The following is a 27,404-nucleotide window of genomic DNA, read 5'->3' as shown; positions in this document are numbered from 1 at the left end:
ATCTCTCTCCTCCTTATCTCTGTGGCTTCCACTCTACCCGCCCGCTATTCCGCTCTAGCCTTTGTTTGCCATTAACCTCTATGGTGTAGTGCGTGGCTTGGTGGGACACTCTCTGTTAGCTGATCCCGCGTGTCGCTGGTCCCGCCATAGGCACGTGGGCGCTGGCCTATCCCTGCGGCCTGGGCGGAAGTGCGCGGGTATCCATGTTGAGAGGCTGGGCGGAAACTGAGGCCTGCTGCCTTCCCGCCCTCGCTAAGATGGAGGCGACGAGCCGCCGGGGGTTTTAAGCGCCCCGTCCTCCCCACCCCGCCCCACCCCCCGTAACTAGCCGGGAGTTGCTGGGCGTCGTGGAGCGGCCTTAGGGTGAGTCCCGGAGGAGGCGGTGAGGGGCCCGAGATCTTCGCGGCTTCTCCGTAGGAGGGCGAACGGTGGCCGGATGCCGAACAGCTCGGGGGGGGGCTCCAAGTTCCCCCTCAGCGAAAGGAACTTTTAGGGAAAAGGCGGGTCGGTGGCGGAGCTGAGGCGGGGGAAAACCGCGGGGAGGGGAGCGGAGGGGACGGGGGTTGCCGACTTTTGGGACCGGCCGCTTCGAGAGCCCCCTTGACCTGGGATGTACAGAAAAGCCCTTGTGGTAAAAAAGCGCTGTCCGTCGACTTGCGCCCACGGTGGCGTGTTTTTACACGCTAATATAGGGAACGGTTGCTAGCGGAGGTGGGGGGGGGAGCAAGGGGAGGCAGGCTGCTCCTCTCCCTCTTCTTCCCTGCTCAGTTGGCAACTGTAGCTCCTGGAGTCATTGCGGGCGCAAATGTTAGTCTTGGGAGGTTGGAGGTGGCGTGTTGCGAGGGGGGCCGTGAAGAAGCTGCCCCAAGCATTTGAGACGCTCTGTTTTCCTTGGCGTGGAAAAGTCTTATTCTTTGGCGATCACTCCTAGCCGAGTAATACTGTCTTCCATAGTCTCCAGTTCCAGGCTGTGGGAGAAGGCACCGCTTGCTTGGCTTTGGAGAGGGGAGGTCCCTGCTGTGTCAATAGCACCTGGGTATTCTGGGACTTTTGACTGCCTTTTCTTAGTGTAAGGAGGGGAGAACACAGCGGAGGGTTATTATTACAGCATTCACTAGTCTGAAAAGCAAAATTAAAGCAGGTATATATTTTTTAAAGGACTGGCTCTCATTTTGACATTTCTTATAATTAAACTCGCCAAGTTCAGACACATTGCTTTTTTTTTTTTTTTAAGGAAGGGTATCTTTCATCTGACTTCCATGCACTTGTGCTTTGTGTAAGCACCCCATCACTAAGGGCTTTGTCTAAAGTAGCTTTCTTTGCTACCCCCCAAGCAACTTTTGAAATTACTTTTTTGTTTGTTTATAACTAATCTGGAGCTGGCTCTGACATCGTGGAAAAATGGTTGGAGAATGTGTTAAATATTTTAGAGGGAAAGTTTAAAAATAAGGAAGTGCGCAGGTCCTTACATCATTCAGTGCGCCCGTCATTTTTACGTAAGACGCTGAAATGAAAGTTGCTGAATGACAGCCGGCATTTGCTGCTTAGTTGTCCTGCATAGCCATTTTAAGTAAAGCTTGGAAACAAGGAAGTGATTTTTAAGAGATTAGTAATGCATTGGAAAGTGAACAATTAGACAGCAGTGTATGCTCATCATCGTATGGCAATCTCAATTCTAGGAGTGTCCGTCTTTATATAACCGAAACGGCACCTTCCATACACAAGCTGGAGATATTACCAGGCTTGAGGGAATGCCCAAGGTTCCCAGAAAACATTTAGGAAAACAAGGACCCTAAAGTTTGGGAAACTCAATAGCCCAGTGAGTTCTTACCATCCTCCATTGCAACAGAATACAGTGGTGCCCCGCAAGACGAATGCCTCGCAAGCCGAAAAACTCGCTAGACGAAAGAGTTTTTCCGTTTTTGAGGTGCTTTGCAAGACGAATTTCCCTATGGGCTTGCTTCGCAAGACGAAAATGTCTTGCGAGTTCTTGCGAGTCCCCCCCCCCCTTTTCTAAGCCGCTAATAGCCACTAATAGCCGTGCTTCGCAAGACGAAAAAACCGCAAGACGAAGAGACTTGCGGAACGGATTAATTTCGTCTTGCGAGGCACCACTGTACTAACTGACCGTTGGGGATGGGTGGAAGGCGAATAGAAAGTAGTATCCTGAACAGGAGCATTCTCACTGCATCACTTGTTTGATTATTTTAAATCCCCAAACAATTCACGGGGGACTGATCATTTTCTGTGATCTCAGAATTCTGGATGACTGTTAGAGGGTGTGGGATGGTATTTCTTCATATTTTTCTGTGTCATCTTAAAGGGCATAAATGAATGCTTGTAGAATCAGAATTGTAGAATTAGAAGATATTCCAAGGGTCTTCTCGTCCAACCCTAACCCCCTGCAATGCTTGATAGTACCAGCTTGCAACAATGTGTTTTTGCCCCCTCTCCCTAATATTGTTATAGCTGCTAATCTCATATGGCTATTTACAACCATTGGGCCCAAAAATAAGTGAAAAGATCCTAGGGGATACTTACACGACCAAAACTAAGACCACCTTATTACTCTTTTTTCAGTTGGTGACAACTTAAAAAACCTACAGGTACACTTACCAGTCAAGTATAAATAAAGCTATTATGAATGAAAAGCCTGCAACTCATTTATAAGACCTTAATGGGGTATTTATCTTCCCTCTGAAATAGCTTCTTCAAAGTGAAGTCCCAAGCAATCTTTACTCTTCTGACCCTTTGAACCCAAAGAAAACCAAGTCCCCTAGGACATGCTCAGGCAAGTCCTAAAACAGTGAATGTGTTCAGATGAGTCACTTGAACAGCGGAGTCATTCAACTAGTACGTACTGGAAATTCTACCTGTTATGAGAAAAAAACTGCTCCTTTTCCCTTATGGGGTACCCAAGAGCCCATGTAGAGTCCTTTTGTAGGTTCTCTATTGGTAGGAGAAAATACCAGAGACCAACCAGAGAATATTGAGAAGCAAAGCAGCTAGTAAGCCTGATCTTTATTAAAGCTGTTGCAACAGTGTGCTACCCTCTCCACACACAGGAGGGGGGGAGGGACCCAGAACAAAGGTGCATCTGCCCTTATACAGTCATACCTCAGGTTACAGATGCTTCAGGTTGCATGTTTTCAGGTTGCTCACTGCGCCGAACCCGGAAGCACCGGAATAGGTTACTTCCGGGTTTCAGCGCTTGCACTTTGCGCGTGTGCAGAAGTGCCAAATAACAACCCGTGCATGTGCAGACATGGTGCTGCGGGTTGCGAACATACCTCCTGTACGGATCACATTCGCAACCCGAGCGTCCACTGTATAGACTTTGAAATTGCCCATGCTCAAACTCCAGACCACCCCCAGAAACATCATACATACATCACAGAAGGTGTGTAGCCCAGGACCACCTCCCCCAATACATCATACATACATCACAGGGGGCGGTCTAAAACAGAATCCTGAGTGTGTTGTTTATCTCCTGTCTGCCATTTACCTGATTGCATTATCTGGGTTTTGGCCACTCTTCTGTTGCTATAACTACTTAATTCCTGAACCCAGGAAAAATGCTCACCCTATTCACACATTAAATGTGCCCTTAAGGCAGGATTTGTGAGCACAGAGACACTTGGGAGATTTCCCCCATTTCGTTTGACCTTGCAGAGAAATATTTGAGGTCATTTTGGGAGAGAGAAAATGGTTTTCTGTGGGTTTCAGACATGTGGTTTACATATTTGTATGTGTTTGCTTGGGACATTTGTGAACATCTATTTTATTGGGAAGTACATCCATGTGTCTAGTGTTTTATGGTTTTAAATTGTGGCCATCGTGTTCTGTTAAGCTAAATATATTTTTTAGCTGTTTTAAAACTATTTTCTGAATTCTTAAACTTCAAGTGCTGTTGTGAGCTCTAAGAGAAAGTCATAGTTATACATAGATGTCATACTTTTTGCCAGCCATCATTTACAAGGTTATCCAAAGATCCAAACCTGGTTTAGCCTACTATTAGTATTCTTTACTGAGCACCATGGAAAATCCAGCTGGAGGGATTTACTTATTCCGTCAGAGGTTAAGAAACATGACATGAACTGCCATTACTCCTAGCCTGTTATTTTAAACCCCACCACTAGGACATGCAGGTCTGTACATGTTTTATAGTTATTTTGAAAACTGCCACATTAGAGAACAAGGCTGTCAATTCAGTGCATGAAAAATGTCTTCCCTTAATTTCATTCTGAAGTATTGGAATTTGGATGTAATCCTTTTTCTATTTAATGAATTAATGTGTACTAACTAAGTTTGTGTCTATACATAGGTTGCATAGGTTTTTAATCAGTTCGACTTTTCAGTCTGATTTGTTTAAATCTGATAATACACAAGCCATAGATCTACTGAGATCTCATGCTTTTCATTTAGTAGCCATCTCATTTAGCCTCTAGATATCACAGTCTCTCCACAAGTTGCAATATCCATACCAAACCCAACATTTGCAATAAAGCTCATGTCCATGCATGCTTCATATGATTTACTTCAGAATAAATACCATAGGAGAGAGCTCTGATACTGCCATTTTAACTGGCTGTTTATTGTAAATGATGCCACAATAAATAATTCTGGATTCTGATTTAGGGATTTTTGCTATCTCATGCTTTCTTTGCTGGAACTGAGTGAAAATAAAGCTTGCTGATTTGAAAGCTCTGCATAAAGCATACTGTATTTTTCATAAACACTTGTGGAACTTTTCAGTTTATAGGATAAACTGTATTTATATCATTAGCTTTAGGCACTAGTACATTCAGTTGCTTGCCCCAGCCCTGCTTGCTGACCAAGTTAACCATGATTGGGTACAAGTTTAATGACTCAGCTGTTAGTGTTCAAGTGACTCATCCTAACACAGGCACTGTTTTAGGGATTTGCCTCAACATGCCAGAGGGGACTTGGTTATATTAGGGCTCAAAGGGTCAGAAGAGTAAAGACTGATTGGGACTGCACTTCGAAGAAGTTGTTTCAGACACTGGTCTCTAGAAGAAGAGGAAAGATATCTAGTTAAGGTGCAATAAATGAGGAGTTGCAGGCTTTTCCTTCATAATTGCCTAATTTATGTTAGACTAGTAGGTGTTGGATTTTTTAAAGTTGTAAACCAAACTTAAAAAATGGTAATAGGGTGGTCTTAATATTAGACATGTAAGTACTCCTAGGATCCTATTACTTAATTTTATGCCAAATGGTTTTCTAAGACTTCTGAATAGTATCTGTTCTGGCATAGTTTTGTGTGTGCTTTCTTTCAGACTAATTGATAAATCTTATTTTTGATTTAGGCTTGTATTGAGGATAGACAGCTACTTCACTGCCAAAATGTCATCTTCCACCTCTACACAATATCTATCACCAGAGAGTGCCTGCAGAACATCACCTCAACAAGTCAAACAGGTAACCTATTATTATGAGTTTTTTGGGAGGAGGGGTTTGACTGAAGCCTGGGCCCCATTTTAATTCCTGGATCCAGCATGGATTCTCTTGCTGGAATAGCCAGGCCAGCCTGCTAAAGGCCTGCTAAATATGGGTCCTAAGTGGAACAAAGGGAGTGGCTCCAGTCAGAGGGCAAATGGGTGGGCTACCCTCCCTCAGCTGTCTGTTAGAAAGACAAAAGGTCAGATTTGTATTATTTGAACCAGAAGGTCAGACTGGAAAGGCAGAGAGAGAGAGAGAGAGAGAGAACCATGTTCCATTTGGCTTGAATCCAAAACTGCAGGTATGTAAGAAGCAATACCATTTTTGGCTGTTAATGCTGTGAACCCCTCCATCGTAGGCTCAGGTTGTATATATGTATAAATACAGGCAACGAGATTTACGCATGTCCAATTGATGTGCAATGGGACGCGGGTGGCGCTGTGGGTAAAACCTCAGCGCCTAGGACTTGCCGATCGCATGGTCGGCGGTTCGAATCCCCGCGGCGGGGTGCGCTCCTGTCGTTCGGTCCCAGCGCCTGCCAACCTAGCAGTTCGAAAGCACCTCCGGGTGCAAGTAGATAAATAGGGACCGCTTACCAGCGGGTAGGTAAATGGCGTTCCGTGTGCTGCGCTGGCTTGCCAGATGCAGCTTGTCACGCTGGCCACATGACCCGGAAGTGTCTGCAGACAGTGCTGGCTCCCGGCCTCTTGAGTGAGATGGGCGCACAACCCTAGAGTCTGGTAAGACTGGCTCGTACGGGCAGGGGTACCTTTACCTTTACCTTTAATTGATGTGCAACCACACATGCGTCACGGCGACCCAGAAGTGGCTGGAAAAGAGGGTGTTACACGCAGCAATATAGATGGAAGCGGGAAAGACAAGTGCAGTCAACAGTGGGTGCCAATCAAGCAGGAAGGAGTTCAACTTCTAATTTTGCCATCAATGACAACTGGCTTTTCCATTGGGATTTAGTTCCCTAGTATATTAATTTAGAAGTGGTACTATCTATCATAGTTCCCAGGTAATATGATTAAGCATGTTTGTTTATTCTCACTGCTGGGAGAAAATATTGAATAATAAAGACATTTGAGTTAATGGCCATATATTAGCTGTCAAATTTAGTATCCTGGGGAGCTGAGAATAATCTAATCTTTATATCCAATTTGGCTATGCTGGAGTTCTTAGGGTCCCAAGTGAAATACATTGAGGTGGTTCAGGTGTTCCTCTTTGAAGTTAGAATGAAATGCAGAGGGCAGGGTGTCTTAAAATGAAGAAATCAAACCATATGACAGAGGCCCCTTAAGTTGGAATCTGGAACTATTCTCTCATTTAATTATTTGGTTGTGTATGAGCCTTGTGTTTGATTACTGTAGCACTGAACTTTAAGTGAGCTTAATTTGTGTCCTGCTGCCCGCAAACGGTTTCAAAAGCCGGCATGCAGTTTTGATGCTTCCCTTGGGCTTGATTTCGGAAAACACAGGAGTCCCTAAATGGTTGGTCTTTTCAATTTGTAGTGAGAGCGCTGGGAAACAGTTTCCAACAAAATCCTGAGCTAAAGATGGGTAACATTTTGGAATTTGCTGCCTGGGTACTGTTTGGAAACTGTGATTAAAAGCTGTTGGTGACACAGAGCTGCATAACTCCACAGACATGTGGGGAAATGGTAGTCAGTACAACCAGTGTAATTTTGAAACTGGTCCAGAATGACTCTAGGTTGCTAACTCCCTTGTTCTGCCCGCTTAGCCTGAACATATCAACACTTCACCTTTGTCTCTCATTTTAGCATTGGGAATATAGAGGGTAATGAGGTGTTTAATACAGACGAATGGGCCTTCTTGCTTCAGGCATTTCATCGTTTCAGCCTTATGAAAGCTCTCATATAATGTTTCACTTGGAGTTGATATAACATAATTGTGGCCCTAATTGGGTATTATGACTACTGCAGTGAGAGAGGGTGGGGAAGCAACATATGTGTTATGATACTTGGGATTTGTATGTTGCTGTTACCTCTCATGCTCGTTCTCGTTAAATCTCTCTTTCTCTCTCTGGTAAAGTGAAATGTATGATTTACATTGAGGTTATGCATTGTAGTGACTGCATCTCCTTAGAATTATTTGTTTCAAAGGTGCATTGGTGGGGATGGGACATTGCAGCTGTGTGTTTCAGGCTTGCATGAAGCATTTAGTTTACTGTTCTGGGATAGTTATGGGCAGCATTTAATCTGTCACCTCACACAAGTTATGGAACATGGCTTATAGAAAACTCTCTTTATCACATATCTTAGCTACGACCAAAACCACCACTCCTGAAGATTCTGCGAGCTGCAGGTGCTCAAGGTGAAACTTTCACACTAAAGGAGGTGAGTTGATACGTACACTCTTCTGTATTAGAAACAGTTTTGATGGTTGCCTTATTTTATGTATTTCTATGCCACTCTTCAACCACACCTAATATTGCTGAAATGCCCCCCTTTGACTTCATAGCCCAAACAAATGAAGTTGCGAACATATTTTGGCTCACCCCTATTGGAAAACCCCTCTCACTTCCCAGTTTAGGCTGTTGAAACAGGAAAGTGTAATAGTAACTTCCACAAAATGAGGACTGTGCATGTGGTCTTTGAATTATATATGCTGTCTTATGCTCCCTAATATTTACTTCTTTTTGGTGGTCAATGTGTATTTGACACAAGCATTTGCCACTTTCAGATGCTGTTTCATCTGCTCGCTTAACATTTCCAGTTTGCTACCTTTTGATTTCCTTCTGGTGATTGATATGCTGCTGTGTGTAATTTTGCAATTTTATTCTGGATAATTTAGTTGCTAGAACGAAATGTTTCTGCTTCTTCCCAATAACCTGAGTGAGCAGTGTTGGTGAAAGTGGTTTTTTGGGGGAGGGGGAGGGTGTCCCTAAAGACTATCTATAACTATTCTTAATAATTCATCCCCTAGTTTGAGCATGGAGGTTGAAATATGGAGGGGCAGATTTTGGTCTCAGCACTTCTGAACCTTTCATGTGAAATAGGCACATCCTTATTGCCATGGGTGTGTGTTTTATTCATCAAAAGGTTTTTTGAGCTGCCTCTTGCAGATGCTAAAAGAGCAGCAGCTTTTTTATTGTTGAATAGCTATTATAAAATGATTTAGGGCTATCGGTCAGTATTAAAGAGTGGGAGGGAAACTGCATTAGTTGTAATCCTGAGAGACTGTTAGAAATGTTTATTGTTGCCAATTGAAGCTTGAAAGTTTTTGAATTATACTTTTTTATTTTCTCTCATTTCATTGGAAATGTCTTGTCAGCTAAACCCAAGACACCCTGTGAAATCATTTATTTTAAGATGAAAATGCAAAGTGTGTACAAGATTAGAAAAATGACACTAGCTGTGATTTACAGGGGTATCCTGTCAGCTAGGAATTAAATGCAGTGGCTTTTCATTAGGAATGTGTCAGATATTCCTGTAGTGCTCCGTGACTTATTTTAAACACTTATGCATTTAAATAACTTATTTAGCTTCTAATATTTTTGCAAAAAACAAATTGAATACTTTGAATGGAAGGGGTTTTAGTGTTAAAATGTTAATTTGCCACACCAGACTACATTTAGCGCAGTAAGGGCTTGTCCCCCAGCAGTGGGTGGAAGCTGCTAGTAGTTGTTCATTTTGCATTTATCTTCTCTAGGTGAGACTCCCCCCTCCCTTTTGCTGGAGACAGAGAGGGGTGACTAGGCTATTATGCTTAATGTATTACATGAGGGATAGGCTCCACTTGTGTGTTATATACTAGTATGTGGCTGCACCACTTCAGTTGGATCTGGTTTGCAGTTCAAGAAATATCTGATTGCAGGGTCACTGCCTTAATTTTAATCTTGCAACTCTCACACAAGCAGTGGGGCTCTGTGTCTATTGCCCTTATTTCTGAAGGCAGCCCTGTATCGGGATGTTTTTAATGTTTGATATTTCATTATGTTTTTATATGTGTTGAAAGCCACCCAGATTGTCAGGGGCAACCCAGCTAGTTGAGTGGGGCATAATAATAATAATAATAATAATAATAATAATAGTAGTAGTAGTAGTAATTAATTATTATTTAATAATTAAAAAAGATGATTGGGAATACTTGACCTAGATGCTGAATCTGCCACTGTGCTTGAATGCCCATAGTATGACTTGGCTTCTGAAGGGATGCAGTGTATCTGAGCAGTGTTTGGGACACCCATGGGAAAGTGGCCCTAAGCTTCTCAGAAGGAGGTTTGGGTATTTGTAACAAACTTTTATTACACTGTGAATATATATAAAATCTTCTCTGATGGTTATAATGACAACTACTTTACATCTGCTTAATACAGAATTCCCAGCTTTTAAAAATCTACCTAATACAATAAAATAAACATTGAGCATATGTATTATTTACATATTACTGTCTCCTGCATTATAACTAGTGCCACTTTCTGTTACCACTGTTAAGCTGTAGTCCAGGGATGGTGAACCTTTGAGCCTCAAGATGTTGCTGGACTCTGATTCTCACCAGCCCCAGCCAGCATGGCCAGTGGTTAGGGATGATGGGCGTTGTAGTCCAGCAATGCTAGAAGGATCAGTGGTTTCTCAGCCCTGCTCTAGACTGGTTATATTTCCAGACAATTTAAGGTCCACAGACATCAATGTTCAGATCTACAGTTGTGACATCTTTGAGATCCCCATATATTCAAACTCCAGCCAGTGGGGTTCTAATTAGGGAATGAATATGGACTATAAAAATTACCCATGTCTGTTTATTCTGTCCTATTTCCCCCCCACAGTTGCTGATGCCTTAAGTGGTTTGCAGAGTTATCCCTGAAGTGCTTTCTCCAGCGCTTTGAATGCAAACTGCTTTCTAAGGGGAGAGAGAAATGTTCTCGTTTTAAAAATGTGCACATTTTTTTGTGGTTTGGATGTGGGAGTTCCATTTTAGCTGGATTGTGGAGTTCCGTTTAGAGCTCATATAACTCCGATTCTGTGAACCCCTATTTTAAAACAGTTACGTTGGTTGTCATTATGATTCCAGGCCCAGTTCAAGGTGGTAATTATTCTGATTTTACTTATCAACCCTATGACCCACTTGCACAGGCTTCTCAGCCCACTTGTGTGCCACGACCTGCAGGTTGGGGAGCACTTGATATATATATATATATATGACCCTCTTATGCCACATGGGTAGCTGAAAGATAAAGGACTGAAATTAGAGGAATTAAAAGTCTGTTGTCTCAATTGCCCCATTAGCACAAGCATTCCTGCTTGCCAGATGGAGTGATTCCCCCTCTCCTCCCCACCAGTATTATGGGGATTCTCCTGACCATCTAGAGTGGAATTGGGGCAGGAGAGAATGGGAGAGCCCTGTTGCACTTGTGGAAGCTCTTGTGCTCCATTCTGCTTGCTCCCTGTATTAGTTGAATCCAACCCTCAGTATCTACGTTGGTTCAAAGGATGATAAGCTTTAATTCATAAAATAAGAGAGCTTTAATTCATGAGATGCGTGGGAGCCATATAAAATTACAACAGTGTTTTTACTGACTAGGAGCACTATTTTATAGGAGCACTAATTTTATAATGAATGATTTTAGAGTGTTGCGTTGTGTTGTGTTGTACTGTTGTACTGTTTTATTGTTAGCTGCCCTGATCCGGGCTTCGGCTGGGGAGGGCGGGATATAAATAAAAAGTTGTTGTTGTTGTTGTTGTTGTTGTTGTTGTTGTTGTTGTGTGATGTTATTTACAGAGGAAAATGTTCAACAAATGCTGAAACAGTTGTAATAGAGAACAATCCTTACTGGTTTAATTCTTGCTGCATGTCTTATTAAGTGTTGTTGTTTTTTTTATTTGCCTAGCTTGTACATTACCTTGGGGAGTATATCTCAAAGAAGCAGCTATATGACAAAAAACAGCAGCACATGGTGTATTGTGGAGGAGACCAGCTGGGGGATCTTCTAGGTTGTGAAAGCTTCTCTGTGAACGACCCAAGGTAGGAAATCTTTAAAACATACATAGAACAAGTTTCCTGTGTGTAAAGCAACTTTCTAATCTATGGTCCCTCTTCAGCTTGGGTGGTATAGATAACTCGTGACACGAGTGATCCCTCCTTCCCCATACATGAACAAAAGATTTTCAAAGGGGAACTCCAGTGTGAAATAGCTAAATAAAAAATCATCCAGAAGTTCAAGCCTCTTCATTTGGGATTGAATGGAGTCATTGGATTTTTCACACTTCAGATGTTGATTAACTCAGCAGAGCCTAGTTGATTGTTTTATTGCCTACCACTGCTCTTATAAATGGTTATCATATTTGTCTCACAAACTTTCCACCATAAATTAATTGCCACTTATTTGTATACTTTTTGTACCTTATTTCCCCAGCCTTATCACATTTGTATATGTAGCTGCGGATGAGAGTTACGCCATGGATATGATGAAGTAGACTTTAGTATCTGAAAGCTTAAGGCACAATAAATGTGTTGGTATTTAAGGTGCCATAAGACACTTCATTAAATAGACTTATGCTGCTTTTGGTCACATACAGCAGTGCTGCTTTCGAATTCTTCTCCATATTAAAACAAAACCGCACAGCAAATAGAAAACCAGCATGACAGGGAGAGAAGTTGTAGCCTTGCTCTGTAACTTACGTGCTGATTTTTATTTGCAGGGAGTTTTTAGAATGGGGAGAGGTGGTCATTCAAAAACTGACTTCTGCCTAATGACCTGCTCCGTGCTGCCACTTAACACCACCTGGCTATGTTGCATATGTAGGTCAGACCTTGAGGCCTGGAATGGGACAAAATGCTAGCCTTGTATGCAGGCTTAACCAAGCCTCCCAACGATACTGCATTTTTTGTTATTTATTTTGTCTACCCGAGGCCATTTCAAAAGATAAAATACGTAAAACAGAATAAAAGCAGAACAAAATACACTATACCACTAAAATAAATATTAGAACCAGGTGTTCAATCAGATAAGAGTTTGCTGCCTGAAGAACTTAGCTTCTCACCCCCACAAACGTTTCTCCTTAAAATGGCCACTCTAAAGGCAAAACAGGGCACTTTCTCAGAGGTATGGGGGAACATGTCCCCTAATAAAAAGTTAATCAAATGCCCAATTGATCACTCAACTGGGGTATTTAAAACTTTGAAGAAAGCTGCTCTTACATCCTCGTAGCTGGGGCAAACCTGTGTGTAGTGGGGTAAGTCTTCAGGCATGTTACCTCCGCATGGGCAAATGCTCTCTTCGTAGGGTAGCTGGCGATGGTGTCCTTAAACTATGGCAGAGCACCTAGACGAGCCACAGAGCTGTAAAGGCTTTTCTCCATTTTATATTTGTGATATTGTTAAACTGAGGGTGAGGAGTCTGATAGGGTAGTTTGTCATACCAGGGGTCACATTTGGACAGACATGCTGAAGTGTGATCACAAAAATCCTGCTTTAAAATATGAGATTTCATGTGACAAGATGTCATCTCACAGTCGTAACAAACTTGGAGTCCAAAGAAAGGCCATACATCTCAATAAGTAATTAAAGACAAGTAAAATTTACTCTCCTGATGATCCCTTTTAGAAATTGCTTGTCAACCCACCACAGCTAGATTCCTTTTAAAGGGAAAAAATGCATTGTTAACCTAAAAATCTTTGAGATACTTAATTGTGCTTGCACTCTAGATAGGGTGGCAACTGTATGAGTTAGGCTTATGGAAATTTGCAGGCTGTGTTGGCTGTTTCTACTTTCTTTAAAGATTAAGTGGAAGGGTGAGAAGGTTTGATAAGTGTGATAATACCACAATCTGTCCTATGAATGAACTTAACTTTAAAAATACATACTTTTCCACAGACCAGTTTATGAGATGCTGAAACGGAATGTGACTTCTGTTACTGTTACTGTTACAGGTAGGTTACATTTTATATTAGCCAAGTTTATGCATTGCTTTATAAAATTTAATTTTGGTAAGTAAAAGCATGTAAAGTCTGCTGATGAAAGTATTGAGACACTACAGCCTTCTCACACCCCCGACACATTTTGGGCAATAGTTTCAAGACTTAGGATGATGAAATTGTTAAATACAGTTGGTGGTTGTCTGATTTTTTTTTTTTCCTGAATGAACTTAAGTTAATTTTTTTCAGTGGGTCTGTTCTGAGTAATAGTCAAACACAACCCTGTGAATACAGTTGAGAGAACCTTCAGTCCAAGTGAAATCATAAATACCATCCATTCCTCTGGCTAAAGTTCATTTATCTTTCTCTGGATTCTGCTAAATGGATGAACTAGCTTAATTTGTCAGCAGGTAATAGAATCCCAATGGTTATCTATCATTGAGATTTAAAAATGAGCCTGTGGCCCTCCAGTTATTGTTGGATTCTTGTTCAATCTTCTCCATTTAGCATGGCGATTGATTGGTGAAATGGAAGTTGTGGCCCATTAACAATGAGGACCACAGGTTTCCCCATACCTGATGCATACTCTACCATTGGTTTATTTCCAGTTCTTATATTTTGAACAGAACACGTGGGGTATAAAATACAATTTTTCATCTTTATTTGTCTGGCAACTTAACAAAAATTTACTTGTGGAACTCTTCCCATGCCCCCTCATTTTTGGCAAGGTCCTCAATTTGCTCACTCCCTGCCATTTGGGGGGAAATGATTTGATTTATTTTATTTCTATGCTATGTTTCATTCAAATGAATCCAAAAGTGGCTTACAGGCAAGAAATAATAACATGATAGAACATAATACAGTTGTACCTTGGTAGTTGAACGGCTTTGCTCCCGAACAAATCTGCTCCCAAATGCTGCAAACCTGGAAGTGAGTGTTCCAGTTTGCGAACGTTTTTCAGAAGACAAACGTCCGATGCGGCTTCCATGACTTCCGGTTGAGTGCAGGAAGCTCCTGCAGCCAATCGGAAGTCTTGCCTTGGTTTTCGAACCGTTTCGGGAGTTGAATGGACTCCCGGAATGCATTAAATTTGAGAACCCAAGGTACCACTGTAGCTACTTAACAATATTTGTTCCAGTTAGTTGGCAAACTATATCCTGCAAGTAGTGGCTGTATTCACCTCGTATGAAATGGCAAGCATAGAAATCATGAGAAACACAAATAAAATGTGAAGGAAAACCAATTTTTGTAGTGATCCTCTCCACTCTTGATAGTTGTGCACCAGTTTTTCATTAGTCATTTAAATTCAGCCCGAGCAAATCCTGTGATAAACAATTATTGACGGTTCATTCTTGTAATAGTAATTCACACCTAGGTGACAACCATGGAGATATCCTCAGGTTGAATTTGAGTATTGCCTGAATGCACCTTGAGTTGTGCTGGTGCAAGATCCAAAAACAAAACTGACTTTGCAGGGCTGGCCCTTGTATTGTGCATGATAGTAGCTATTTCCAACACCAGTGCTTTAAGGCTTCAGAACTTTTCTTCATCACTTTTGTGGTGCCAGTTGGCCATATTTGCAGGCAGGTAAAATTGGGAGTTTCATATGAAATGAAAATAGTAGCATCAGAACCTTGGTAGAATGAGAAAACTAAACTTTGTTTCCCCACTTCTCACAGTCCTGAGGCTGCTATGGCTTCCCCACTGTTTATATAACATACACATTTTTGTTTGCATTCATAACGTTTTACATCCAGCTTGGTTTTTATTCATAAGGTGTGTTTTGGTGATGTTCTCTTGGAATTTTAATGAAGATTAATTGTGGCATAGTTCTTTATTTGCGCACTATTGGAAGTCATTTGCACGTTCTTGAGTGATCCACAGAATCCTTTGAGGAGCAAACAAGTGGGCTTCTACTACAGTAGAAAGTATAGCTTGGCCTGGTTTGCAGATAATGCTAAGCTATAGTTTGTTTCTCTAAAATTTGATTTGTTTTCTAGGTTCTCTTGTCTTGCACCTTTATAGTTTGGTGAGTGTCTTGGGGTGGGAGGCCAAATTATGGTTAAGGAAGGGTGCTGGGTTCATGCATATCACTAAGCTATAGTTTTAAAAAATCCAAATCCAAGTATGGTTCCTTGGCAGTAAGCAAGCCAGTTAAGCTGCTGGGCACAATTCACACATAATGCTAAACCGTGGTTTAATAAACCATAGTTTAATAAAGTCAGGATTATATACAAGCCACTCTGAGACTTCTGAAGCCATCCTGAGTTCAGTGGGCATCTTGTTCACTTGCATTGGAGATGTTTGTAGAATCAAATGGGTGGCTCAGAAGAACTCAGAGGGTGACTCTTGAAGCCCAACAAAGTGGTATTGGGGAAAATATAGAAAAAGTGAACTTTCAGAAATTTTTTGACGCTACCAAATAAAATCAGAAGAGAAGAGATGGCCTGAAAAATTAAGAAAACTATTAACAAATTAACAAGCATTTAAAGGCTTGAACAATCTGTGCATTTTGGGCATTCTGACTCCAACTTCGGCCACAAATAAGTATTCCTAACTGTAGTTTTATCCCTCCAATTTTGTTATTGGCTAATTACAGCTAATTAATTTGAGTGGATTTGCACATTTCAAGTCAGTGCAAATATCAGTATTGAAAGATGGAATTCCTGTGAAGTGGCCCTGAATCATCATTCTCTGGCTAGAGAGCAGTTTTTCAGTTAGCCTCATTTGTTGCTAACCTATCTGTTTCTGGTTTATTGGACCATTTTTGGAAAACTACTGTAAATGCTCACAAGCAGGGTGGATTTGATTTAAAACAAATCAATTTAAATCACTAGACAGATTTGATTTAAATCATTTTTTAACAGAAAGACTCATTTTTGCTGATATAATCTTAATATTTACAACCAGATGAAGATTTCATTTTTGGAATAATAAATGTTCAGAGTAGTTTTTACAGTTATATCAAAAATTACTGATTTGGTTATACTTTTAGAAATACATAGATAATTATGAAATTATTGTAAGGTTTAATAAATTAACTGTTTATAGGGGCTATATCTCCCAGCAACCCTGGCTTTGGATAGGCTGGCCTTCCTTTTTCTAGAGGGGAGGAGAGAGACAGTTGGTAGGCCTAGGCTGGAACAGGCTTGCAGAAAGAACAGACCGAGGAGAAACAGGCTGGTGGAAAGCTGGAAAAAGGGAACCAAGGACTGGAGCAGAGAATTTCAGGGATTCCTGCTGCAGGACCGACGTTCCAAGCAGAGACTTTATTGTTTGGACAATGTCAGGCGAGTCCTGGGAAGAAGGGCCTGGAACCAGTGAACTCTTATAAGTTGACTGGCAAGCACTTCAAGGTCTCGCCAAGGACTTACAGGTCCCAGTTACTATTTCCACCCCCACCCCCCGGATTTGCTTCTATATTCAGGTGCCTATTCTGTACAGTTAAGTGTTCGTGCAGTTGTTGGAACCCAGTGGGATTGAGAAGAGGTTGCCAGCCCTGAAGTGCCTTCAGCACTTGTCTCAAGTCTGAGTTGCACAGACATGCAACTGACTTGCACAATTATTACGCAAAGATCCCAAGACTTGAGTATTCTGCTCACAAGGTTGCACTTTCATTTTTACTGCTTCACACTTAGCTACTTGTGCAGATCTATTCCACTCCAAACAATCTATTCATTGAACCTCTTGGAACTTAGCATTTAAGAGGTAAGGGGTTGATTCTGTGTATATAAATTTGCAAAGGAACAAGGGGATTAAGGATTTTTCCTCAACTCGGTATGCTTATTTTATAACATTTTTCCTGTGAAGAAAAGGCATGTTATCTCTGCAGACACAAATTCACACTTTTGAGAACTGCAAAAACAAGCATCTGTGATAATAACTTCTCGTTAGAAAAACTGCCCCAAATAATTTTACAGAAACCTCTGGAAGAGCATGACATTGTGAAATGAATTAATGGAATTCATTTACCAAAAAAGTTAAACATCGCATATAAAGCCTCATGCTACATAATTAAAAACAAGCCCTTATTTCCTGATGGATAATAGCATTTGGACTATAATGTAACTTAAATAGAAGATTATCTTTGGAAAGCTTTTTCCTCCAAAAGCATTTTATTTTTAAAAATCCAACTTAAATAAAAAAATCTGATTTATTCATTTTTTTTTTAAAATTGATTTTTATCTACCCTGCTGACAAGGATGAAGGCCTTGCTGGAACAGATCTTCCTTTGTAGCAGTGAAAGGACTAAACTGTCTCCCTTGCTGAGCATTAGCAGAAGTAATGAATGGATGGGCATTGGTACATTTCTATGTGTTGGTTAATAAGCTGGTTTATGTATCTTGAGCAAGGTGCTTTCATGCCACTTCTGTGTTGCTTGAAAACAGAATTGGAGCCTGGGATCTAGAACCCCTTTTCTATTTCCCATTAAACTTGCTGTTCTAATGTTGAGGCGCTTACAGACGTTTGTCACTTGAAAGTGCTAGGAAGATGTGGCACAAAGTGCCATGTAGGAGGTCAGCTAAAGGGTCAGGAGCTTGAAGGTGCATATTCCATTCCTCAAGTGTGAATAGCCTAGGAATTTGAGCAGGGTTTTTGATGGATAGGACTATATGCCCTCATCTTTAACACTTCTAACCCTACAGCTGCCAAACCTATTTGTTGGTTGCTTGTCAAGGGACCCCTCTGTGTTGTGAGAATGGTTATTACCAGGGAAGGTTTTTTCTTTCTTTACCTGCTGTCTAGATGCTGCACAGAGACTTGCTCTCGCAAAGGATCAAAGCACGAATAATCCAAGTCAAGAACAACTGAAGGTAAACCCTGATGGGTGGTTTCTTTTGTCGTACAGAGTTGCCCCTTCTCTGTACCTGTGCACGGTGGACTGCTAGAACTTTTGAATTTCTTGACAGGTGGGCTTCTGCCTTCCTCAGAAGTTTTGCGGAGTCCACAGACCAGGGACAGAGTGACCATTCTCTGTTCTCTACCTAACAGAGTTCCATTCTCTGAACATGTTTACTGGGGTGTAACACTTCCTGTCCTCAGTCACACCAGCTTGTGTTGTTGTCAGTATTCTTGGATGGGATTTTTTGAACAGAGGGTGATTTAGAGTTACTTAGTAGTGTCCTCCTTTAAACGCTTCTAATACCAGGCAGGTCTTTTTCTGGTACTATTGTTGGATACATCTAGGCCAGCTTGAGAGTTATATGATTTGTGATGGAGGTAAGGAGTTAGATGTCACTAGTAGATAGCAGCTTTATTTATTTATTTTGCTGTTTTATAACGTAGGAATGCTGCTTGATATTACCAGATTCTTGATTGGTTAATATGCTTTGTTAATTTTGCTTTGTATGCTCAAACCTTGACACTCTTAACTCCTCGGTGTTTCTCTGCAACTGGTGACTCAGAAAGGAAGTGTTACATCCCTGTGTCTCTTTAAGACCTGTTGGGCTAATGAGTCTCTCTCTCCTTCTTCCTTTAAGCAGAGTAGCACAGACAGAAATTGCACTTATGGGCGAAAAGAGAATGAAGTTGACACACCTGCCTTGTCTGTCTCGAATACGTTCAAGGAGGATGAAGGTGAGTACAAGTCTTTGAAGCTGATGAAAGCCATGAGTGCCACAAGATGAGTTCCTTTGTTCTACATTTGGCCAAGATTTTGCTGTTCTTTATTATATTCGGATCTGGGCTCTATTCTCAGTATTGCTTCCGTTATATGTGATCATATGCACAGGTTCAGACTTTACACATTGGTCAACAAGCACTAAGAGTAAGTCACAGTTCTCTGTTCATCTCTGTTGTAACAGGTGGGTTCTTTATTCTCACTAGAGTCCTTCTGCACATTTTGTAGAAATGCGTGTCCTGTCAGTGGTATTGACTAGTGGTAGATAAGGGATGGCATCTCACTGTAGGCAATGTGCCTTTTTATTTAAAAGTTTCTTTGGATGGCAGGAGCTTAATCTTGTGACGAGTTGGGGGCAGATATGATGCATCATCATCATTTTATTTGGATGCTGCCTTTCCGTAGTTAAAACCATGTCCAAGGTGACTTACAACATGAAAAGATTTACATAAGTATTAAGGAGTCATACACAATAAACAAATCAAAAGGTATGTGACAAAATTGAACAATTCCACATAAGTCATAATAAGATCTAACAAAAAAGATACAAAAATATAACACCAACAAAAACTCCCAAAGAAATCTCCTAAACCAGTGGTTTTCAACCAGTGGGGTGCCGTGCGGGCAACACTGGCCTCTATCCCTCTTTCCTTCCCTTGCTTTCTGATGTCCTCTTATGTCTCTGCCTCCTAAAGGCTTGCACAGCTGTTTATTGCAGTAGCTCTGGCTACAAGCTCCGCAGGTGAATGGTGCTTCTGGGGCTGGTCCTGGGGTGCTGGTTGCGAGGAGCTGAGATGACCTCAGAGTAAGCAAGCGGGCAAGGAAGCCCAGTCAGCCAGTCCACCGGCCCTTGATGTTGGGAACAGACAGACAAGTCCCAGGCCCATGTGGAGCAGTGTGAGGAGGCACCTCTCTTTGGGGCAGGGGGGACAGCTCAAAGACCAGAGCAGCAGCAGCAGCAGCTACCCAGAGGACTCCCAAGGAGAAGGGAGAGGATGCTGAGGGAACACTCCACAAGGGAGGGTATTGGAAAAAGGGTAAGAGGCTGCCAGCTTTGCAGGCAAGGGGTGACATAACTGGGCTCCTGAGGTCCACAGGAGTGCTGCAGAAAGAATGTAGTTGGTCAAGGGAGCTATGGACTCAAAAAGGTTGAAAACCTCTGTCCTAAACAATACTCCAGCTCAAGAATCTGTACAGCAGCCTCAGCTTTTGTAGCTGGAGTCACATGGTTTAAAAACATCCCGCTCTGATCATCTTGTCTGTGAATCCTTTGATTTTAGTTGAATTTAAGGTGGGAAACTGTTACAGAAACAACAGCCCCTTATCAAAATTGATACTGCATGTGAGCAAAAGTGAGCTTGAAGGTCCTACAATCTGTATAATCTTTAAGGAATGGCAGAGAGTCTTGCTGGGTAGTCATTTAGTTATTCCATGGGGAAGTTGGGTGGCTCAGTAGTAGAATATCTGTTTTGCATGTAGAATGTCCCAGGTTCAAGCCTTGGCATATCCAGGTGGGTCTGCAGGGGAAGACTCATGGTCTGAAGCCCTGGATATCAGCTACCAGTCATTGTGAACAACATTAAACTTGATGGAATGGTATGACTTGGTATAGAGCAGTTTCCTATGTTTTGAGAGTATCTACATGCTTTGCTCTGCCTTATTTCTTCATGCAAGTGTAGCCGATATGGTGCCCTCCTGATGTTGGGGATTATCACTCACATCAGCTATTGCTCATTCTCCCTGGGGTTGATGGGAGTTGGTGTCTACAACCATGTTGGCTACTCCTGCCAAAGTACTTCAGGCAGAAGGATATTAATTTGAGAGTGAGCTGTGTCTCAATGCGTAGGATTATCAGTCAGTTCAAAATAAATACATTTTAATCTGAACTTCGGTTGTTTCCTATAGATAACCTTTCAAAAGAGCAACCCACACTGGATTTGGTGCTTGAAGAGTGGGATGTAGCTGGTCTTCCATGGTGGTTTTTAGGGAATCTGAGAAACAACTACAAGTCTAGAAGTAATGGCTCAACTGATATACATACGAATCAGGTAACTGTTGGTCGACATTAATTCCTGAGTTCTTTATAGGCTCTTTCCAGCTCAAGCTTTCTTTACTGCTGAGACTCTCCATAGTTTGACTTTGCTGATGATGAGTAGACTTCAGGAAAGAAAGGGCCTGCAAAATATGACTTGTGAAAGTAGTGCAGGGTAAATGGCACCTGCAAAGACTTTGAATCATCCATTTGAATGCTGTTGAACTCTGCTGAGGGCTCATCATCGAGCCTACGTAGTGGCAGTGAAGCCAGCAAAGAAAGCATACGTTGCTGCTTCCATTACATTCTCATTGTGCCATCCAGTAGAGCTTTTCCAGGTAGTGCAGGGCCTTTTACGGTCTGGCCAGAAGGAGGTGACAACCAATGGTAGCTTGCTGTGACTGGTTTGCAAATCATTTTAAGGATAAAATTGCTTGCATCTGCCAGGACCTTGACTCCACTGTTAGAGCAGTTGAATCTCAAGAGGTGTCCAGAGCCCTGTCGAGTCCTGTTGTATTGGATGAGTATATGCCTCCTAAGGGTGGCAACATGAGAGCATGTTTTTACGATGCTCTACCAAGTTGTTCTGGCACCATGTCTGATTCAGTGGTGAAGAAATTTTGCAATATCGTATATTGTAGCTTTATTCAGGCATCATTGAATATAATGAGAACAAGTCTTTGTAGATCAGTAAATGCCATGTCTGTCTTCTCTTTTTGCTCTAGGATGTAGACACCACCATTGTTTCAGATACCACTGATGACTTGTGGTTCCTCAATGAAGCTGCTTCGGATCAGTTTGGTGTTACAATCCCAGCTAAAACAATTGACTGTGACCATGCCAGTGAAGAAGGAAAAGATGGCAGCAAAACTGTAAGTCCCAAGAGCAAAGGAACGGAATGGTGCTTGTTCCACCAAATGAGCATGGATGTTAAGCTGGAAGTGTAAGCCATCAGAGCACTAAAGAGAACCAGTGTTATGAGAGCCAGTGGTGTATTGGTTAAGGGTGGTAGACTCGAAATCTGGTGAACCGGGTTCGTGTCTCCACTCCTCCACGTGCAGCTGCTGGGTGACCTTGGGCTAGTCACACTTCTCTGAAGTCTCTCAGCCTCACTCATCTCAGAGTGTTTGTTGGGGAGGAAGGGAAAGGAGAATGTTAGCCGCTTTGAGACTCCTTAGGTAGTGATAAAGCGGGATTTCAAATCTAAACTACTACTACTACTACTACTACTACTACTACTTCTACTTTTTCTACAAGTGTGTTCCTAGACTCACATGTGCACCACCAGCACTCATCTATGATCAAATATATCCTGCTGAGAGATTTAGGATGTTTTGCTGGTGTTATGACATGCGTTTGTTATGGATGTGTTGTTAACCCTTAATTTTATGCCTACAAGAAGCTCTCACACAAAGAAATAAAGAAAGCATAGTTTATTATAGAAAATAGGAGTCACACAGGAAATATAAATATGCTGCTTTAGACAGCAAAGTTAGTCTATGCTGGTAGCAAATTACAATACATGCACACCCTAATTAAGGAGTAAAAGATACCTAACTATTCTAAAAGGCCCACAGAAGCACGGACATGACAATTTTGCAATAAACCAACACTAGAAAGGGGGGCGGGAAGGAAAGTATACCTATCCTTAAGGCAAAGCAGAAGTATGCAGAGGCCTAGGGAGTACTGGATAAGTTCTGTCCTGTTGGAGCTATGAGAGCCCACTAGCCTTGGACTCTAATGTTTTTTTCATACATTTTTGCCAATGCATGCCAGTGGAGTGGGGAGGGGGCTGTGAAATGAGTGGTTCTTACAATTTCCATAACCCCTTCCAGATTTTCCTGCCTATTTCTCACCTTGCCCATCCTGCTCCTGTTTGCTTAACAAAAAGATGAAAGATTTGTGATCATGAGGATTTATGTGAACCTAGGCATCTGTCTGTGGTCTACCTTTAAATCACCTCACCATTGTGCAACCATATATTTGCATGTGTTCATCTTTAGATCAGATGTGTGTGAACTCAGGATATTCCTGAATGCCTTTCAGCAGGTGATTGGGATCAGGCTTGTTTCCTGGTTCATGGTGATTTTTGTGTCATATTATAGTTAAGCCAATCTTATACTTAGGCCATGATCTACAGAGATAAACCATATCATAAATTCAGATTCACACACCTTTTGTCACACCAGTTCTGCCATTATCTTTAGTAATCTGATGGCTTGCACTTTCAGTGGTTTATTTTTCTTTTTAGCAAAGGTTTCCATGCAATGTCATGGGCTTGTCACATTGGATGACAGTTCCCTCTGTGATTCATTTCATGGTAATAGATGGGTGAGAAGCTCTCCATATTTCAGTAGTTCGCAGGAATTCATGTCTAGATTTTCAGCAAGTTTTTAAGACAAGAACAACTTGCATAAAAAACAACCTGCAGATTTCCCCCTCAAGAGTAATGCATGATTACATGAGTCAACTGACATACTCGTTATTTAATCTGTTTTACAGATGGGCAGAATCTGAGAGCCATCATAGACTAGCAGCTGATGCACACCATTTTGGCCATGGGACACTGGTCTTGCTTTGTGATCTTTTGCGAGATGCAATTTATTCCCATTCTCTAGATAGCAGTGATGACATGGGGGTTGTGAGGGGAGAATACAGTCACTAAAAGTGTTGCAATGATCTGGTGCAGTGGCTTTCAATCTTTTTGACAAACCACATTCATTCTTCAGCTCCCCTGTTGGATACGGGGGAGTCCACACTTACATGGGGGTTCCATTCTGGGCCACCACACACGCTACTGGCCTCATCCATTTTCAACACACGTGTTAGCAGGAGCGCTTGTGCTAATAGCACACAAGTGGGCTTTTAACCTAGTGCTTGTCAAACTAAAGAATATTTCCATATTGCTGCATTTTAAATTTAAATGTTGGCCCTGGCTGCAAGGAATTCTGGAAGCAGAAGGAATTAAGTAGCAGGCAACGTTAGGCCAAAACAGGCATCAGTTGACCATAATTGCTGGCAGTCATAGGAGAATGCCATCAGTGTTGACACCTGCTTTGATTTCACAGTTTTACATCTTTCTTTTTATCCAAATTGTTTTATTTATTGCAAGATTTTTTGTTGTTGTGCAGCATGCAAATAATGACAGTAAAGAAGTGCTTTCTTAGGGGGGGGTGCACTTATTTATGGCCATACATGTTCCTTTTTGTTTTATGTACTTTTTGCAGCTGAGTGAAGCTGAATCATCTGATGACTTTGAAGATTCACAGTCCTTAAACGATGATACAGACATAGATCCTCCCTCCAAGGTAAATGTACTTGAGGCTTAATAGCCCTAATTTGGCTACAAAGTTGAGTATCAGAAGTTAGAAGCATTTTTTTATTCAGGTAGTTGAAGTTCCTTATTGCATCCATAACAACAAAATACAGTGCATCTTTTTGTCCCTTTATTGTGTTTAAAAGGGCAGATGTGTCAAATCAATTTGTAGGTTTTATTGGACCATGTGAACCGGTGGTAATTCAGCTTGTCATCATCCAAAGATTGAGCTAAGGAAACTGAACACAATAGTTTCCATGATTCAACAGTTGCAGTCTGCTTAGTTGCAGGCTTTCAGCCTTCTTACCATTTTCCCATTCTTCCGATAGCTGGTTATGAGTACGTTTATGACCAGTATAAAAAACTACTTTATTTCCTGTATGGAAAACTACTTTAACCTCATAGCTTACAGCTCAGGTGTTCAGAGGCCAGTTTTTAGCAAGTGGCTGAGGAAAACTGATATGTGACACAAACTGATATGTGACCAATTCATATCTTCTGAGAAGTGAGGGATTTAGAGCATCTATAGAGTTTTTAGAGGCCCTTATAGCATAGTAAATATCTAAACTGATAACTGAAGGTCAAAGTAGACCATCATTCATGGGCCTATGCTTTTAGTATGGTTTGGAAAGGGGTGTCTTGCTTAAGCAGTAAAAATAGTGTGCTGGTGAAGGCAACCTTGCCTCCCCAGAGAATGTTGTTCCAGGTATTCTTTCCCTTCCTTGCTGTGATTCAGGGAGTGAGTCTGAAATAGTGAAAAGTTGGCTAGAACAATGGGGGAGGTTTTAGCCCTTTTCACTTATACTCCTTGACAGTTAAAGCAAAACACCCCATCCCCATGTTACATATGAATGATGCAGACGTGAAAAGAAGTGTGTGTCTGCATCCCATCTTATCTCATTTGGTCATGATCTTTCCACATTTGGAGAAGGGACAAAAAATTAATCTTTCGCTGCCTGGAATATATTCATTGGGATATTTTTGCAGAGCTGGTTGAATATAGTCTCACTACATGACTACACTGTTCTGTGTCATTGTGGGAGCATTTTGATACTCAGTGGATCAGCACAGAGGTTTCATGGTTTCTAGTCTTCCAAATGAATCAAGTCTATAGGGAGGGAAGAGATATGATCTCTATCATTGTGGCAGTGTTCTGGTTAGTTTCTGAAATTGCCCTTTTAATCCCAGCACAAAGACACTTTCTCAGTACTTATCAGTGGACAACAGAATTTATTTCATTATTCTCTGCTCAGTTTTTCCTTTTTATGGTTTTGCATTGCAATGGAAGTAGTAGTCATCCTGTTCTTCATAGCATGCAGAACCAAGTTTTGCTGCTGCTTGAGTATAGTTTAGAGTCTGTGCCAGTTTGACAAATTGGACTGTCCCTGGCACCAGACAACTGAACTATAGCTCTAAACTCAAAAAGCCATTGCCCTTGGTATATGAGGTAATCAAGTAAGCCACCATCAATTGTGTAGGTTCAATAGATTTTATATATTTATAGAGTCTGAGAAATATCCTTCTAACTGACTCAAGGAGCCTATCTACTTTTGAATTTAGAATAAGACATTGAAAATTCAATATAGAGAACAGGGTAGAGACTTTGTTCTTCCAAAGATATTATGGGAAGGGGCACAATAAAGATGAGGTTCAGCAAAAAGGACATCTCATTTAGAGGGTTCAGCTACAATGGTCCCCAACCATTTTGGAAAATCTAAGAAATAGTTACACAAAAAATACCAATTTCACCAAGACAAGTGTTGCTCAAACACAGAGAGAGCTAAACATAGGCAGCCCCCCCCCCAAGAAACACCTTTTTTAAAAAGTTAGAATTGGAAGAGGTTTTTTGGTGGGAACTAAGGGTGGATATCTGAGGTGCTGAGTGCCTATGGACACTCTTGAGTAGGTAGTAACCATTCTCTTAATCCATGACTTAAGAGCAGAATTGATGGAGCTGGTTACTGCTTCTACTGTAAGAAAGCCTTTATGTGAATGCACAAACCTGTGATTGGTTTGATTGTCTTTCTTTCATCAGGACTATTGGCAGTGCACAAAATGCAAGAAGTTTAACTCTCCCATTAAACGGTACTGTTTCCGCTGCTGGGCCTTGCGGAAAGACTGGTTCTCTGACTGCCCCATGTTAGCACATTCTCTCTCCTCATCCAACATTGCCACAATGCAAAGCAAAGAGGACACAGAAGGGATAGATGTCCCAGACTGCCGAAGGACAGTATCTGCTCCACTTATGCAGTCCAAAGACCTGTGCAGATCAGAAATCAAACCCAACCTACGTCCTGGAAGCTCTGTGGATTCTCTGGATCTTGCAGGCAAAGAGCCTTTGTTGCAGTTTGGTAAGCAAAAAGAAAAATGGTCCCTTGAGAGTAGCAAAGAATTGCTGAAACCTTGCATTATGTGTCAGAAGAGGCCACGGAACGGGAATATTGTCCATGGAAGGACAGCTCACCTGGTGGCTTGTTTCACTTGTGCAAAAATGTTAAAAAAGGGCCAGTCACCTTGCCCAGTGTGTAAGAGACAGATTCAGATGGTGATCAGGACCTTTATAGCATAGCAACGTCGCTTGTCAGGTGCTGCGGAGCAAGGAACATCATTCAGTGGACTATAACTAAAGGATAAAGATTTATATTTAGAAGTATATTTATATATATTTTTTTACCAGAGAGGGGAATGTGAACTCCAAAAAGAAATACGTCAAACCCTGTTAGCAGCAAAACGTGGAAAACCCATGAAATTTCTTGACTACACAACCTGGAAATTAGCATGCAGTCATCAGACTGACTGGCTAAGGGTTCTTTGTTATAACTATGTCAGCTGCCTATGTAAAAGCCGTAAGATGAGCAATTCTCTGTGCAGAATGGTGCTAGTTCTGAAGTGCAGAAATCTTATTGTGTGGCTATGTATTGAGCTGTGTTTTTCTCTTACTGTGCAATTTAACCCATGAGCAGAGATACCTGCTCTTTGCATAACTTTTGTTGTGGTATTGGAAATATTCACAAAGGTTAGTGTGAATGCTTGTTAGAAAATATAGCTGTGCAATTCTCACCCCTCAGAATTAGGGAATAAAGCACCTTCAATTTGA

At 41.5% G+C, this 27,404-nt stretch overlaps 1 protein-coding gene across 2 annotated transcripts; it reads left to right on the top strand.

Annotated features, from left to right (window-relative positions):
* Positions 1-208: 208 nt before the first annotated feature.
* Positions 209-27,404, top strand: MDM4 (MDM4 regulator of p53). 2 transcript variants are annotated; one of them, XM_081866342.1, is made up of 11 exons: positions 209-363; positions 5,328-5,439; positions 7,745-7,819; positions 11,314-11,447; positions 13,299-13,354; positions 18,086-18,153; positions 18,820-18,916; positions 20,865-21,007; positions 21,717-21,863; positions 24,219-24,299; positions 26,343-27,404. In XM_081866342.1, exons 2-11 carry the CDS (start codon positions 5,365-5,367, stop codon positions 26,874-26,876), a joined length of 1,410 nt encoding a protein of 469 aa, XP_081722468.1. In that variant the 5' UTR covers positions 209-363; positions 5,328-5,364; the 3' UTR covers positions 26,877-27,404. The 2 variants fall into 2 exon arrangements, with proteins under 2 accessions (XP_081722468.1, XP_081722469.1); XM_081866343.1 differs by having other exon boundaries at positions 210-363; positions 18,823-18,916.

The sequence above is a fragment of the Podarcis erhardii genome (assembly GCF_964252035.2).
Source record: "Podarcis erhardii genome assembly, chromosome: 6".
In the NCBI taxonomy this organism is placed as follows: domain Eukaryota; kingdom Metazoa; phylum Chordata; class Lepidosauria; order Squamata; family Lacertidae; genus Podarcis; species Podarcis erhardii.
Note: the sequence above shows the minus strand (reverse complement) of the source record. Positions and strands in the feature narration are given on the sequence as shown.

Excerpts from the sequence above, each read along its gene's own strand:
- MDM4 (XM_081866342.1), top strand. The coding sequence starts at position 5,365 with ATGTCATCTTCCACCTCTACACAATATCTATCACCAGAGAGTGCCTGC. Across the intron at positions 13,355-18,085 it reads TGTTACTGTTACTGTTACAG|ATGCTGCACAGAGACTTGCT; the intron begins GTAGGTTACATT and ends CCTGCTGTCTAG. Across the intron at positions 21,864-24,218 it reads GAAAAGATGGCAGCAAAACT|CTGAGTGAAGCTGAATCATC; the intron begins GTAAGTCCCAAG and ends TACTTTTTGCAG.